This window comes from Hypomesus nipponensis, chromosome 2 (assembly GCF_054491055.1).
Source record: "Hypomesus nipponensis isolate SF chromosome 2, ASM5449105v1, whole genome shotgun sequence".
Classification (NCBI taxonomy): Eukaryota; Metazoa; Chordata; class Actinopteri; order Osmeriformes; family Osmeridae; genus Hypomesus; species Hypomesus nipponensis.
In genome coordinates, this window is record NC_140362.1 from 6,794,654 (window position 1) to 6,811,404 (window position 16,751).

Here is a 16,751-nt window from a genome sequence, read left to right on the forward strand (position 1 = left end):
CTGGCCTGTCCGCCAACATACTTGCGAAGATAGTAAATCTTCTCATTCACCGGAATGCTCTTCCTGTCTATTAGTGTCTGAAAGGACATTTTCCAATCCTTGTACTTGAGAGGGTCGGCATTAAAAACACCAGGCTCTGGTACTAGTAGACGACTTATGTTGATGGGCTCTGCCAACGCTCTAGCCAGTGCTGTGGTGCTATCTTCTTGTGTGGCATTAGTTGTAGGTTGCCACCTTGTAGTCTGTTGTGGAGCAGAAAGCTGTTGCACATTTGTAATGGGTTGTAATGGTGCGAGCTGAAGTGCAGGAAGACTTGCTGACTTAGGAGAAGTTTTTCTTTGTTTAACATTGTCGTGTAAAAGATCTGAGATTTCTTCATCTGAGTTGCTTTCTTGTTCATACACTTTCAGTCGTGCTTTGGGAGCATTCATTTTCTTTACAGTTTCTAGACGTTCTAGCTCTCTTCGCTTTTGTTCCAAAACTTTTAGTTTTTCAGTGTTTTCTGCTTCTTGTTTTGCTTATCTTTGTTGGTTTTCTACTTTGAGGTTTTCAAGCTTGTTGGGGAGTGCTTGCCTTTGGCGAGGACAAACCATTGTAATCTCACATATATATTCTTATTATTTATTTCTTTTCGCCCCCCTAAGGATGCCTCAATATTTGGACTATATAGACAACGTCGATGTCAAAAGGTTTGTCTTGGTCTCGATTGCGTTGGTTCTATTTGGATTTATGTTCCGTTGCACGGTTTAGGTTTTAATTACGTTTTTTGTGGCAAAAGTGAAGCTAACGGTGGCTAACTTGCTAGCCACAATCACTGACGCTACTGACGTCACTAACGTCACAAAATATCGCGTGAGTACCTCTAGCAGAACATTAGTTCAGCAGCTCGTTAACTTCTGGGAGATAGCTAGGCTAACTGCTTAACTGCAAGGGAGCTGCAGAAACACCACAAGCAAAGAGGCCAGGGTGATAACTATTTACTCATTTTACTTTGTGATGTGAAACACAATTGTGAAGTGTAATGTACAATATAAGCTGATATAAGGAAGTAGTTACATCTACTTTCGGAAACAGTAGTCTACTATTTCACTGAAGCATTAGCATCATGACATTAGCCTCTGTTGCCCGGGCAACACATACTACAGCAGTCTATGATGCATCTGTTTTCAATCGTTAAAATAAACATTCCTTACAAATACATTTTTTTGTAGGATTTATTATGACATTAAATTACAAGTAAACAATTTGTTGGTGAAATTATCATTACCTTTGGTTTCAAACCAGTGCAGCTCACTGCAATGCTGAACTGTAGCATTGTCTAGTAGCTAAAAAAAACATCTCCACAACTGTTTACAGTAGCCTATGTAGGAAGTCATACGGCGGCACTACCCTTAGTAAGGGCCTTACTTAAAGCAAAAGTCTTTCAATAAGTGAAATTATCTGACTAGTGACTACTAACCTGAACTCCATTGCCACAGCCTAAACTTCAATCGGTTCATGAAAATAATTCATTTCAGCCTAGACCGTACAACTGAAGTAACGCTAAATCCAATTCAACCGACGCAATCGCTACCAAGACAGTCTACTAGTAGTTTTTACCAGGGCAGCTTCTCCACACAGCTCTGCTATATCGCATTTTGCCTTGTTACTGACAATGATCGCTACCACTGACATTTTCCCCTAGATAAATGTTACGTTTTTGGGGGCATATTTTCAGTTAGCAGATGGTACTATTTGAATCGCGATTCCATCTGAGATAGCTACTGCTGGTAACGTCGTTGTTAAAATAAGCTTCAAAGGGGGTTATTTATTAATGAATGAATGCAATATGAGTAGGCTAAATGCCTGAAAATATCACTAGAAGGGAAAAACTTACAATGACGTTTAAGTCATAGAGATTAGGTCAATTTTTACACCGGTCTGCCAAATGTATTAGTTTTGATGAGGTTCAACTATGAGGTTGCTGATCACCATTCCCTCTTGCAGGGGAAATTAGAAGACAACTATTTAATTCTACTCTTCACTCTTAGTATTTTGAGTTGTAAATGAGCAGAAAAAATATGCTTTTAAATCTATGTAATCTTTATAAATAATAGGTAGGCTATGCATTTTAACGCAAGCAAGCACACCCTACAATTTCCCCAGAAATTGTACCCTCTCTAGCTTATTTCGCAATCCATTTTCTCCATAACTTTCAGAGTGGCTTCAGTTGCAGCTAGTTCGGCTGCTGCTTCTAGTTTCTTCACAGACAACCTGCTTGAACTTGAACATGTGCTTCTTGAACCTTTGGATCTTTGGGAGGCTGCTGTATTTCTTGACCCTTCAGATGTTTGGGACGCTGCTGAGATGAACACTGAACCAGCTTCACTCCAGTGAGTCGATCTCTTTGCTGGATCTTTTACATTTTCTTCTTCTGCAAGACATTCATGTGCTTGCTGTATGAGCCTTTGAGAAACGGCATCACATGTGTCCACTCTGCGACGAGTGTCTCAGTCAGGAGTTGCATGACTGCGTAGCTCGCCATAGGCTTGTTTTACTTCTGCTGAAGCATATTGGATTTGGACAATCTGATCAAGTAATCTTGCACTGACAGGTGCTTCAAGTGCTCCTTTAACTTGTTTAGCAGCAGCTTTCCATCCATCATAGCTTGCCTTAAAATGAGTCTGGAGCTTATTCACTCTTTCTTCGTGCAGTGCTTGGCCCTTTTCAGTGAGTCTCCTAACTCTTTGGCCTTTCCTCAAGCTCTCTTCTTTAGCAGCTTGACCTGTGCTTGGCTCGTGTGGGCTTGTGTCTGGAGTTTCATCATCAGAACTTACTTCTTGCTGCAACTCCACAGCTTCAGTGCCACAGTCTTCTTGATCAGCCATGTCACTATTCTAGTGTGCTAAAGACTTTGTTACTTGTGACCTTTAACTTAACTAACATATATCACACTTAAATGTGCTTATGAGCTTCACTCTTTAAAGATGACATAAGTGTGTGATAAACACATTAAACCAAAATTAGGAATACACTTTCTTGTTATAAAATAAAAAACAAGTGACCTTCAGATCCAAAAATGAAATAGTCAAGACTTTAACTTTACCCTTAAATTAGCTTGAACCTTAAATACTTGTAGTTAACTGGAAATAAGCTCTTAGTAACAGTAATCCTTCTTTAAACAAACAATAACTTAAGCTTGGACTTATATTTTTTGACCACTGCACTTTACCCCTTCAAGCACTTAATGGAGTCCCTTCAGAGTTAGCAAAAGGTTAATTTACTACTTCACATTTAACTTGTTTTAAATGGGTTGCTTCTTCTTTGCTTAACCACGCTGCACTCTTGGACCTCGATTGCCGCTGATTTGGGCCTCACGTGCATACAGTCCGTCTTTCCTTCGTTGCTTGAGAGTGACGTTACCACTCAACGAGCTGTGTAAAGGATTTACGGCTACGCTGCGACTGGCACCGCTCACCTCTCCTCCAGCACGAAGCAGGCTGAGTTCTGACTGTTACTCCTCTCAAGCTAAATGAAAGGCTATCGTTCTTGGGTTCCAACTGACATTTATTCTCCAACAATGCCGTCAGAACTAAGAAAGTAAAATCATCAACTTCAATTACCTTTCTTAACAGTGTATTACACAGAATAAACGAAATGTACATACAAAACGAATACATAAAGTGCACATTCAACACGTACGAAAATATGCTTAATTGGCTAATTACACGTTCACATACAGAAAAGCAATAAACACGACAAACACATACCTCATTGGCCTCTCTTACTCGAGAAGAATAAACTTGGACAACTTCTTCAAAATAAACTTATTTGACTTTGTATGTACAGTATGTTGGCTTATTTACTTATGAACTGTCTCGTAGGCTACATGCCACCAGCACAGCACCTCATGTGTCTCCTTTAGAGTAGTGCACCGACAAACCCATCCTGACAGCAACAATCAACAATACAAAAAACGTAAAGAAAGATTGGTTCCCACTTTTGTTCATGGTTCTATCTAAATGACAAGAAATTAACCAACATACACCAACAGAAAATATAATCCTCATTCATTCAAAACCCATGCTGACATGGACATGGCTAATTCAAAAGCAGTTTGCTAGAGGCAAGCTAGCTGCCGTTGCTATCCACACTCCACTGATTGTTTGAAAGCGCAGGAAATTAGAATGTTTCTTTTGTAAGGGATAATGTATAGTAGACCCGACAGGGCGAACAGCACCCGACGCGAAGCGGAGGGGTTTTGTTTCGCCCTGAAGGTGCTTATTTCCCCGATAATGACCGGCGTTCTATACATTATCCCGCTTATTACATGGCTACTTGCCAACAAAAATAACTTAACACAGTGTGTCTTTTTACAATGTATTTGTTACCATTCGTATTGTTGATCATCAGAGAAATAGTTCGCCAAAGACATTGAACTTTATAGACTTAGAACATTATTTAGGCTTCAAATCAGCTGAAGTCGCTCAGCAACAGAGTACGTTGGGGTTGAAAAGTTACCGGACTACTTGCGGAGTGCTACAAAAGACGTGAATCCGAGGCAAAAAGGCCCCTTGACAGCGGTCAAATATGCATAGCAACGGTCAAATATGAGAAAATTGTTCACCGCAGAACGTTGGGAAGCCCCATTCAAGTGAATGGAGCATTCTACAGCATTAAGAACAGCCGTGTAATAAGACATAATAAAGTTTAGCTGTGGCATTGAAGACAGAACTGTAGCCTACTACTACACACTGCCAGTGGGCGAGCCGAGTTTGTTACTCTGAGGCTAACGTCAGAACAAGACGCGGTCTCACTCAAATTCTACGTTTTATACAAATAACAAAAATATGCTGACCCGCTGGCTGTCTTCGCAATCGCCATATCTTTAAAACACTGCTGTCCCTTTGGATGTAGAATTGACCCTGGTACGAAATTAAGAAAATACTCACCAGGCGCAGATCGACAGTTAAGTCAGTGTCAACACTGTTGACAACACTGTTCTTGCTGCCGCAATCGTCAATGGAGGCTGACAGGCTCTCACGTAGAAAACAAATCAAAGTGTTTACAGCAATCTATATTGAAATCTCACCACCTGGCTGTTTTCACAATAGTCATATCGTCATAAAATTTCCCTCTTTCAGTTTTTTCGTGTAAAATTGAACTATAAAATTAGCTACAGAAAATACTACTATGATGCTTTCCAGCATGGCTGCCGCTTAAAAGACGAGGCGGTCTCACGGGCGATCTGCACTCGCTCAAATTTCAAAGACTGTCACGACCTAAATCAAAAATGCGAGATTGCAGTTCCACTCGAAATCGCTTTCTCTACAAAGCCAAATGGTTGTGATTTTTTGGGGGTGGTATATTTCACTCGTAATTCAGGCTCCAATTTGGGATCTAGAAAGTCTATCACGTTGTATCCATGCGTCGTTGCTAACGTGTGTTGACGTAGCTAGCACAGATTACCCTTTATCGACAAAAGGCACTTTGTCACCACAAAAACGTAACCTCCTAAACTGTGCAACGGAACTGAAATCCTAATACAAGCAACGCAATCAAGACCAAGATGAATATTTTGACACAGCCGTTGTCTATGTAGTCCAAATATTGACTGATCCTTAAGGGGGCAAAAATAATAAATAAATATATATGTGAGATAACAACCCAGTTAGCAAAACAACGTTGAATCAATGTTGTTTTTCCATCGCGAAAGGCGTTGTTTTAACGTAGTTTTCCGACGTCGAAATGGATTCTAACGCGCACATTGATTCTTGGTTGATACAACATTGTTTCAACGTTATTTTACGATGCATCCAAACGCAGAAACAACATTCAATCAATCATACCTTTTGGTTGGTTTATGGTTGTTTAGTGGGTTCCCACTTAATCAATGGAGTGTATGCTTACAGGCTACATTGAGAGAAAGTTACTATTTCCCAGCAGGAGCAGTTTCTCATTAGGTCTAGGCCTACTGTTCTTTGGGATAGGCCTACATTAGTTTCAGCTACTGGCTGTAGCCTATCGAGGCTACGATACTGGCACAGCTGGACATACTCATACTCATTTACCATTGAAGTAGGCTATACAATAAAAAGAAAAACATGGTTTGATATTCAGTAGAATGGAGACTTTATTTAAGTAGACCTATGGTTCCTTTGTCTCTCCAGCGCGTTTTCGTCCTTTCCCCCCGTCTCGCTCTGGCGCATACCGCAGCCAGCGCTTCACGGTGTCAGAAAACTCAGCATGAGTTTCGCCAGGAAATAACTTCCGTACAGCATCTGAAACAGATAAGGGACTTAGTTACATACCAGTTAATGCAAATGATACAAAGTAGCTGACCTTACATCTGTAGCTGGGTGGGGAAAATACAGTGTATATTTTGTCATAAACCTTGAAGGTATTTAGATTAATTTATTTCTGTCACTAGGTGGCGGTGTGACGAGCCAGGCGTTAGCGTGGTGCATCTTAGTTGTTCACTCTTTTTCTTTTCTGCCAAGCATGAAAGCAGCACCTTCGTGGATGCCGGAGTTAACCTTGTTAAATATAGGTAAATATTGTTATACCGTTTTAAAAATATGTTAGAAGGTTTGATTTACACCTGTTAGTCTTGTGACTGGATGATGTTTTGTGTTTATAATTTATTTTTGGATATGTCTATGGATTCGTATGTGGCTGCTAGCGCCAGGGTTTCCATGACTGTATATTGTTTTCAATGTCAGTGTCCTAAGCCCACTGCCGTATTGTTTTGTATTATTTTGTTTTAAATAATTTCTTGGGGTGGCCTTTAGGCGAAAGTAACAGTTAATACACGAACCTGGGAAAAGTAATTGTGTCCTGTGTGGGTCTCAGTTCGGCAGGCTACACATGCACTAGACATACAAAGTAAGTTAACTCTGGTCGGTTAATGTTTGTGTTTCTTGACAACAGTCTAGCGGAGTTAGGGAATTATTGTGTTGCCAATGATAATAAAAAAAACAAACATCTGTTGTTACTTTGTTAACCTCTGAATAGTAATACTATCAAATTCGCCTAAAACGCCTAAACCAGGGCATATCGAAAGTAAGTTGAAAGCTGTTCTTGAACCATTTGGAGTACATGCATGGTTGTGGTCTCTTTTGAAAGGATCCCTAGAAGTCCTACTGGTTATGGTACATACAGTAATATCACAGTGCAACATCACAACCATGTGATATTCAGCACAAACACATAACCTCGGGTGTCACATTGCTTAAATTTCAGTTGAATAATTATCCTTATTTAAATCTATTATGACTTTCAGAACATGCAGTCTTGCACTTTTGTGGATTTTAGTCCTGTCTTCATCCCTTTCCCGGCCCAGTTGAGAGAACTGGCAAAGGAGTTTGTGAAGGTCTGAATGAGCAGACGCCTTGTGAAATCCTTTGCCGTGTGACCACCCAATACAGTATAGTATGTTGTCTAGAAAACAGAAATACAATGGAAATTAATTTAGAACTCACTGTATTAGCTGTGACAGTTAGAGCTTATTGGCTAGGGTCTAGAACGAGTGGATGAGCAGTCTATTGTTGCCAAGAGAGGTTGATATTTATTGTGACTTTAATTTGTTGTTTTGCATTTTGTTAGTGGCCTCTGTATAGCCTTTTAATTTGAAATATTAGTTTGAGTGAGTAAATAATTATGACAAAAATAATTCTGGTTGAAATTTAATATTTGTTTAGTGCCTACCAATTTTTGCCGCTCCACCTCCGATAGTAGCATCTGCTCCATCTCCTCTAGCTTGGCAAAGGTTGTGAGGGGTAGGCTGACTGGTGGTCTGGAAACAGTTTGAGGGTCATTGGATCCTGACTTGGATTTGGTCCCCCAAATTTTCATTTCAGCCCTCATCTGGACCGTCTCCTGCCTGAGTGCCTGCACCTCCTCTTTTAGCTCCCCCAGGGCCCGCAGGACTTTACTGAGAGCGAGGTCTTTGGACAGATAAAAGAGAGGGAGGGGAGGAGAGGAAGGAAATTAATACAGACCCAAACTCAAAGTCTTTAACATTTTCTCAAATCTAGAAATACTAATGATCGGGAGTCAGGTGGCTGAGTGGTTAGGGAATCGGGCTAGTAATCTGAAGGTCGCCAGTTCGATTCCCGGTCACACCAAATGATGTGTCCTTGGGCAAGGCACTTCACCCTACTTGCCTCTGGAGAATGTCCTTACTTACTTACTGTAAGTCGCTCTGGATAAGACCGTCTGCTAAAAGACTAAATGTAAATGTAATGATCTGTCATGAGATATGACTGAAAAGTCTCTCCAAATCCTATGCTTACCACTCATGATCTTCCTGGGATCCTCAGACTGCCCAAATCGGAATCCTGCACAATATTGTACTGATTAAATCTGTGTTTAGTTTTTTGGTACAAGTAAGAGTACAAAAGAGAAAACCTGTAGTTACCCTGGTAGAAGGGAGGTGGCTGAGGTTGACCATATTGCCCTTCACTGGCCCGTGGTGCTTCAGCTGGTTCTGAAAACAACATACTATTTGAAATTGAACTATACATTGATACACTAAACAGACCTAACATGATACCAAATTTTCATTCTAACCCCTCCTGTTGTAGAAGGGGTTAGAATGAAAAATTGGTGTCATGTTAGGATTAATGATGAAGTGATAAGGAAATGCATATGGTCTCTTGTCGTTATTCAAGTCTGCACAAATAACACAGTTTACAAATGTTTCTTTTTACAGCTATTATTATTATTTATTTATTGCTGTTTTGATTACCTGCAAGTGGTCTCTGGGACAAGCAATTCCAGGACATAGATGGTTGTGCCAGGACTTGATCTAAAACCAGAACCAAAAAAGTTATATTTTATACTTTGTTGTATACACAAGTGTTATAGCTATAAACACTTGTGTGTTTATGTAAAGTCCACGGATCTATTGTTTTAACCATACCTGGCATGACTATTGTGGGTCGGACCACTCGTCTTTTAGGACCCCTATCAGGTTCCTCCTCACTCTCCTGATCCTCCAGGTAACGTGGATTAGGCCTTTTGAACAAAATGAGTGATGTGACACAACCCAACATGGAATTGATATGCAAAACAATTTACGGTGAATAAAATTAACTGAACAGAATGCACTCACTTATAGCTGGGCAATATTTACGTAGTCATAGTTTAAATATCAAAAGTGAATTGACAGTACAAGAGGAAATTCAATTTATTACAAACTCTTTGTACAACAAGACATTTACCTTATTTTTCTTTGCCTGGTGTTGCTCTCTTCTTCGGACTGAATGTCCGACGTAAGGCAATCTGCCTGCAAAGACTTCTGGAGATGTTGCTTTGCCTTAAGATAGGATGCTGAAAGGGAATTAAGTAAATTAAACTAAACAAGCCTGTTTTTTTTTTCCTGTTTTTTTCTTTAAGTAACCTTACTTACCACAGTTAGCCAAGACCCTGACGCCTTTATGAATGGACCACTCTCGTCCTGGTGGGATGTGGTTCATTACTGCTTTTTGCATCCGCTGTCCATCATATGGAGGCCAATAACATGTCTTCTCTTGTCCTGTCTCTTCCAACCAGTTTGATGCAACAACTGCAGTGCTTTTGTCTGGAAATTCCACCACTTTCCACAGCTGTGCCATCTGGTAACCTAATAGTTATTGAATTGAATGAATTTGTTTGAGAGAGATTCATTAAACAGGGCATATAACATATTTTGAGTGATAAGAGTGTTAAAGAGTGATAAAAGGCCACCCTAAAAACTGTAGCCATTTATTATTATAATTCTTATTGGTTTATAAAGATTTCTGCCATCCTTTTTAAATATTTGTATTGTTATTTTGTTATGTTAGGCTGTACCCAACCCCCAAGGTGGAAACAAGAAAGAGACAGCCCTATCACAGAAGTGGAGCTAACCCTAACCCAGCAACCTAACCCATTCACTAACTCAACCCTAGTCTTCATGTGTGATACTGGCGGTGGGTATTTATGCACTTGAGCCCGATGGAATGTTGAGGCAACCAGCAATTGGCGACCCGCTCAAACCATGGATGTGCCCCCGAGACCACTGCTCTAGCCGCACGGAAAACACACAAAAACAATAAACCAGCTACAAAACAACAAATCAATGAGCCCCCTCTATTGAGGACACATAGCTTATTCCTATTTGGGTTAGGGTCTGCCATCCACTTGTTTGTTTTTTGCTATTGTTTCCTATTAGGCTTGGTGAAGAAGGGGGATTGCAATGAAACTTTCTTTTTCTGGGAACAATACACATGTTCTCTTAATATTCTCAAGTTGCCCAACACCAAAGCACTTGTGTAAACCATAAACTCTGTAACAACTGATGTATGAGGAGGGACAAGGATAAGAAAAATATGATTCAGTGTTGTTAAACTTTCTATAAATTACATATACTGCACCACTGAACTTCAGTATGTTTTGTACCAGTGCAATTTCTTGTCCTATTGCAATGCAGTTGTCTCCCTGCTTGGTGGAAAGGCAAAACTCCTTTGTAACAACCTTCCTATACTGCTGTGCAAGACTAAACTGGGGTGGCAATGGACCCTCCTGGTGAATGTCTAGAAGTACAGGCTGGACACCTGGCGGTTGTACCAGTATACCAGGTACCTCAGAAAGCCTTTTGACCACTTGTTGTAAAGGCTGGTGTGGCTTTCTTAACATTCTTTTTATTTTTCCAAGGAAATTTTCAAATGGAAAAGAAGATACGTTGTCAAGTGGACCAAACTGCCTATACTCATCAGCCAAATGTATTACTTGATGTATGGTAAACACCATCTCCTCTTTACCATACAACTCACCAAAATTACTCACAAAAGCTACCAACATTCTATGTGCAAAATCTATCATGGAGCCCGAGAGGTTAGGGCAGAGAAGCAATGACATACCAACTGAAAATAATAAGAAATTCTCATAAAGCTCCTGTGGAAGAATGTCTTTGAGAACCACAGGCCCACTGTAAATCATGAACTGTCGCAGTTCTGTTGCCTTCCATCTATCAATTTCTGTCAATCCACGAGGTTTGCGGGCAAATTCTGCTGGAATATGTGGACGAAGATTAATTAATTTGTCTGACAATGCTGAAACCACTTTTGACGGCTGCCGTGTGGTCAAGTTTTTGCCCCTTAACCAAAACTGTATTAATTTCCGAGTAACACCAAGACAACAGAGGTGCATGTAGTCGATAGGAAACTGGGACACCATTTTCACAATACCTGTGAGAGGACTAGGGTTTAAATGATGACCCTCATCTGCCATCATAACAAACTCCTCATCAGATCTAAGCCTAACAGTGGTCTCTGGATATGTCATTTTTCTCCGCCACTCACCAACTTGATGGCATTTGTCACAGCCTGAGTAGCCATTGTGACATTTTACCTGTTTGACAAATGCACGTGCAGGAGCATCACAAATAAAGGAGGACACAATGACTGTCAAAGGTGTACCTCTATAAGTCACACCATTCTTTAACAAGTGGGAGAGGTCATCCACCAAGGCTTTCAGATACTCCCAAACACTGTTTGGTTTTCCAGATCCACAAAAAAGACCAACAATGAATGGTGTCTTTGTGTAGTCACAATCAATCATGCATAGAATAGACCAAAACTGAATCTTAGAGCTTTTGAAAAGAGGAAGACCGTCAATATTAAACTGTAGTTTAAGTACTTTCAGATAATCGGGGAGGTAAAGGATGCTACTCAATTTAGATAAAATCCCCTTTGCTAATCCAAAGTGGTAGTATTCACCACCTCCTAGTCTTTCCACAGCTATTTTGGACTGTGTACCAAGTAGTGTCCTTGCATCCTTTGGCAGGTTAGGAAGGTACATTCTTAGGATAAGAAGAAGAGCAGTTACTGCAACGAGAGGCACAGAGAAAGTTGAAGCCCAGTGTTGCAATTTAAGCTTAAGACCGATGTCTCCACAAGAGTCACTCTCACAAGAGTCACTCTCATCTGAATCTGATGAAACAGTGAAATCTGCCCTTTGGCTAACCTCTTCGTCGTTTGTAATTGTGTTAACAGGACGCTCCTCATTGTCCTCATTAGTCTCACATATAGTCTCACATATATTTTCATTTCTGGCCTGATTTGCAACTTGTAATTCAAACTCAATATATCATTTTCTGTTTCCTTTGTTTTGCTTAAGATTCGCCTCCGTTTTGCCCAATAGGAGGCCATAATGTTAAGGTCGAGGGAAGGTAAGAATTACCTATTAAGAAGAGCTTGAAACTGAGTCTTCAATGTCCGGTCATAGGGAAAATGGGAAAAGAGACAAAACGAGTTAGTTACAAAGACAAGGATATCATATTACGTAATCTTTTATATGGGTATATATCTACATCTTAAAAACAATGCTTTGACAACATTTATATTTTTATTTATATACTGTATATAGTCTTGCTCTACAGCATTAAAGTATGGAAATTCAGTAGACTAAATGTTCTGGTTTCGTTGGTAAATACACTTATCATGGGACTGAAGAGGTTAAGTATCGCGACAATTGTACACTCAGTAAAGAAGTACCAGTCACTTGCGTCCATAGCAGTTTATGAATGAACTTCAACAACGGCGGTCATTCGTGATGAACACAAGAAACTGGTAAGTTGTTTACCTATATGCTTAGTAGATTAATAGTTGTATTGTCACATGAATATTTGTTTATCAGTGATCGTGTGTTTGAAAGGTTACCGTCAGTATCGTAAGGCTATGTGTAAGTTAACGTTGACTCCCAGCTCGTAGCTATAGCCAGTTCATTCGCTCGCGCAATGTGTTTGATTTTAGCCGTTAGCTCCGAAGTTCAACTGTCATATTTAGCATAGGCAAATCTGACCTTAACAAATGGTTCTAATAGAAAAACTGAGATTACTGAGATTCCTAAATGTAAATATCTTAAAACTCAGACCCACTTTAACCGTAAATACTAAACGGTAATAACATTGTGTAGTGGCTGTGTACTGTACTCACCTGCCAATAAATTGCGTTGTCGGTTGATGATGGTCAGCCTTGGGTACTATATCTAACCTACTGTAACTGACGCTAAAACCTAGACTAGCTATGTTGTGGACTTAAAAACCGTACAAAACACTGCTATTAAACAATTAATTACACGAAATATAAAAAACACTACTGTAAGTTACTGTACACGTCTAGAGCTAGCTTTATGAGCTTCGCTTAAAAATACTAACAACCTAACCTTACTAGCTACTAGCTATACTATAACGCTACCGGAACACTAAACAAGAACTGTCAAAAACTACTGTATATAAAATATTAAACGACTAAATTCAACTATTAAACTATCAACTATCAACCCTAACTATATTCTAAAAGTCTCTTAATCTCTCTCTGTCTTATCTTGCTGAAAACCACCACCAACTGCGAAAGAATAACGTTAGCATTTGAATATGTTGCTAAACCATCCACGAGACGGCCCGGCCCGTGCCCTCAGTGTTTGGCTACGTGTTTAGACAGCCTATGTTTTGGTGTGTTAAAATTAGTTAGCTCTCTACCCAATATAAATGGAGACATTAAAATAAGTGACTTACTGTATGGTAACCATAACCAACGTTAGAAGTGTGAACAACAGAGTCGGATGAACCAGTCAAATTTGTAACAGTAAATGTTAATAACATGCAACAAATAATAACACTTGTTTTGTTACTGATTATAATGTACCCGGTGCTGTTAAGGTGATTTTATTCACATGATTGCACTGCAATGTATTTTACATTGGGAAATCTACATTGTAGGCCTGTACTTTTATGCTATATGTGTTATATCCAGTACTGTGTGTACATAAGTAGCAGAGGGAATATGTTACAAACATGCACAAGTATTTGTTTTCCACTCATTGACTCTTGATGTCACTAGTAGCGTGTTCACATGTATTCTCTCAAAGTAACTTTTGCCTCAAGAATTCTTAATGTAGAGATATTGACCTACTAAATACTACTGTAAAACTAGTGTTAGCCTAATACAATTTAACTATATGTCTCCAGTTTCAAATTCCTGGCTGTTCACACCTCTGAGGAGCTCTCCTGGCCCCTCATAAGAGAGCCTGCGGAGGGCTCGGGGCATCACCAGGGACCCCAACCAGACTGTTTGTCCCCCACCTCTTTGCTCCTGCACCAACAGGTACAGAAACTGCACTACCACACATACAACTACAAAACTACACCCAGACCACATACCTATTCACTTCATATTTACATGTCTCACTACATATAATTATGTATTTACTTACAGTGTATGTACAGTCAGGGGATTGTTTTTGGATCCCCTGCTGATTTATGGTATGTTTATTTGAACAGTGAGAGACAAAATACAAACAAAAAATCCAGAATGGCATGTCAACATTTTTTTAAATTGATATGCTTTTAAGGAGTGAAATAAGTATTTGACCCCTTTGCAAAACCTAACTTAGTACTTGGTGCAACGTTCAAAATCACCATGGAATCAAAACATTTTCCCTCACTGTATATTGGTATGCATACCATCTGTAATACTACATATACCTGTGTAAATGCAATTCTGGTTCGATGCTACTCATTTTTTGTTGTTGTCATAGTACCTGAAGGCTGAAGTACCTGAAGTTCAATCTGAATTACATATGTATTTTATGTTTCAGTATTTTATTAATGGAGCAAGCTGATATAATTACTCACTTGCTCATGACATGTCATTGTTGTAGAAAGTAAACCTATGAAAATGATCTTGTATTAGAATACAAAGAATGAACATCATATCTAGAATTGGCTGCAAATTTTCATCTGTGTCTCTCCTTCTTTTCTCTTAGCAGCGAGGAAGGCTAGCAGAGGAAGTTCATGGCCAGGAGGCCGAAGTCCTAGAAGCATCCACTGCCAGCTGTGCTGCTTCAGTGTGTGTGTGTGGGGGGGGATAGATCACGGCAAAAGCAGACCTGCATAGTATCTTTTCTCACTAGCATTTTTATGGACAGGTCTTTGAGCTGCAATCTCTGTATGAAAATGTGTTGTATCAATACAGTTATTATTATTATTCTGCAATTGCTGTAGTTGTGTATTCTTTTCCAAAATGTTAGTTAGGTTCACTCAGAACTGTGATATCCTGTGATTATTTGTCTTTGGAAATGAAACTCAAGGGAGATTTGCCGTTTCATCACATTTAACTCTTAAATTATTGGAGCTCAAATTTGCATCAGAATTGGTGTTTATTCACCATGAAAGTTTGCACAGACAAGGAATTTACTTTGGCAGGAGAGCCTACCTAGGCAGCCATTTTTGCCTTCAACTAGAAAAGTTACAGCATAACATGAGAGAGGAGGAGAGAAAACCTCAGAACATAAGCCCAACAACATTTACAAAGACACTTGCAGGGGGGGGGGGGGGCAGGCTGGACCTGCAGCCATGGTGGGCGCTGGACACAGACCCGCCAGCCACTGCGGGGAAACAAGCAGTTGAAAGCGTTGAGTGGGGGTGGGGGGGTGGTGGTATCTGTAGTAGGTGAAAGTTAATGTGTACTAGAAAAGTTGCAGCATAACAATGTATGATTTATACAGCTTTGGTCTGCTATACCAATAATGTTTGCTTAATAATGTCACACATCACCAATTGATTGCTTCTGTAATTTTTTATAGTAAAGAATGGAAATTATTCCAAGTTCATTTTAGTATCTTAGCTAGTAGCCCAAATAGTTTCTGTAGATAAAAAAAATGAATGACTACTATGATATAAGGCTGTGTTGCCAATTAATTACATGACATAGCCTACATTTATGATTGAAATCCATGTGGTAGCTATATATTTCAAAACTGTCACTTGCAATAGGTTACAAACTGTTAAAATGAAAATGCACTCGAGATCTGTGGTCCCATGACCAGAACGACGTCGTCACGGCAATTGTAGCCAACCCATCTTCCTCACTGTAATGCGAATGATCATGTTACAACAATTTACAATAGAAGAAGGTGATATGAAGTTGCCTGTCTAGGTTTATTTTTAGGCGTCGTATTAATTGTAGCCTATATAGGCCCAATGTAGAAAAACTAACCGTTTAAAGGAAGCTCGCATCACGCACTTTTCAAATGTGGGGTCGAAGTCTATGCTGCAAAATCCCTATTCTACGTACTGTACCCACTTGTTAACAAATCCGATCCATATTCAACAGTTGTGAACGATGTTGAAACAATCAAAAGCAACGTTGAATCGATGTTGTTGGAACGACGTTCCACGACGTTGATAGAACAACCACTTACAACGTCGATTCAACGTTGAATTTAGGTTATCCGACGGAAACCGATCAATATAACCAAAACTCAACGTCAATTCAACGTCTGTTTGCTATCTGGGAATGGTTTGTGCTCGCCGAAGGCAAGCATACCCCAAATATATCCCCTGTATGTTCTATTGCTACTGAGAAAAAGATGGTTGAAGCACCACAGATAGCAGCTGATTCCGCGCCGGATCCGGCTGAGTGCCGCAGATCCGCGTAACAATCGCATCCGTTTTGCGGATCCGTTCCAGATCTGATACAAATCCTACATTCTTAGTATCATTTTACGGAACTGGCCCGTTTTTGGAACGGATTCGGACATTTCTCAAAATTATCATTAATTTTACATTTAAATTGCTCAGTCTTTTTGACGGCGTCTTAATCGAGTTTTAAACTAGTTTGACACATTCCCAGACGAAGTATTGGACATTGAGTCTTTAAAAGACAGCTTGCTTGCATATTCAATAGTCTATTAGCCTACGTTATTGTCATTTTCCTTAACCCATTGTGTGTTACTTTTTATTGTAA

The 16,751-nt window shown here is 39.7% G+C and overlaps 1 protein-coding gene and 1 long non-coding RNA gene across 3 annotated transcripts; one reads left to right on the forward strand and one right to left on the reverse strand.

Moving 5' to 3' along the window:
* Nucleotides 1-6,095: 6,095 nt before the first annotated feature.
* On the reverse strand, nucleotides 6,096-13,824 carry LOC146300610 (uncharacterized). Of its 2 annotated transcripts, none has more exons than XM_084703954.1 (10): nucleotides 12,939-13,824; nucleotides 12,184-12,209; nucleotides 9,392-9,604; nucleotides 9,204-9,312; nucleotides 8,903-8,997; nucleotides 8,729-8,788; nucleotides 8,399-8,467; nucleotides 8,274-8,318; nucleotides 7,687-7,925; nucleotides 6,096-6,260 (listed from the first exon to the last, which is right to left on the reverse strand). In XM_084703954.1, exons 3-10 carry the CDS (start codon nucleotides 9,594-9,596, stop codon nucleotides 6,204-6,206), a joined length of 879 nt encoding a protein of 292 aa, XP_084560080.1. In that variant the 5' UTR covers nucleotides 9,597-9,604; nucleotides 12,184-12,209; nucleotides 12,939-13,824; the 3' UTR covers nucleotides 6,096-6,203. The 2 variants fall into 2 exon arrangements, with proteins under 2 accessions (XP_084560080.1, XP_084560079.1); XM_084703953.1 differs by lacking the exon at nucleotides 6,096-6,260 and adding an exon at nucleotides 6,523-7,419 and having other exon boundaries at nucleotides 12,939-13,820.
* On the forward strand, nucleotides 12,227-14,998 carry LOC146300611 (uncharacterized). Its single transcript, XR_014766413.1, has 3 exons — nucleotides 12,227-12,572; nucleotides 13,973-14,108; nucleotides 14,770-14,998. It is a non-coding gene; the product is annotated as an uncharacterized LOC146300611 (long non-coding RNA).
* The last annotated feature ends 1,753 nt before the right edge of the window (nucleotides 14,999-16,751 follow it).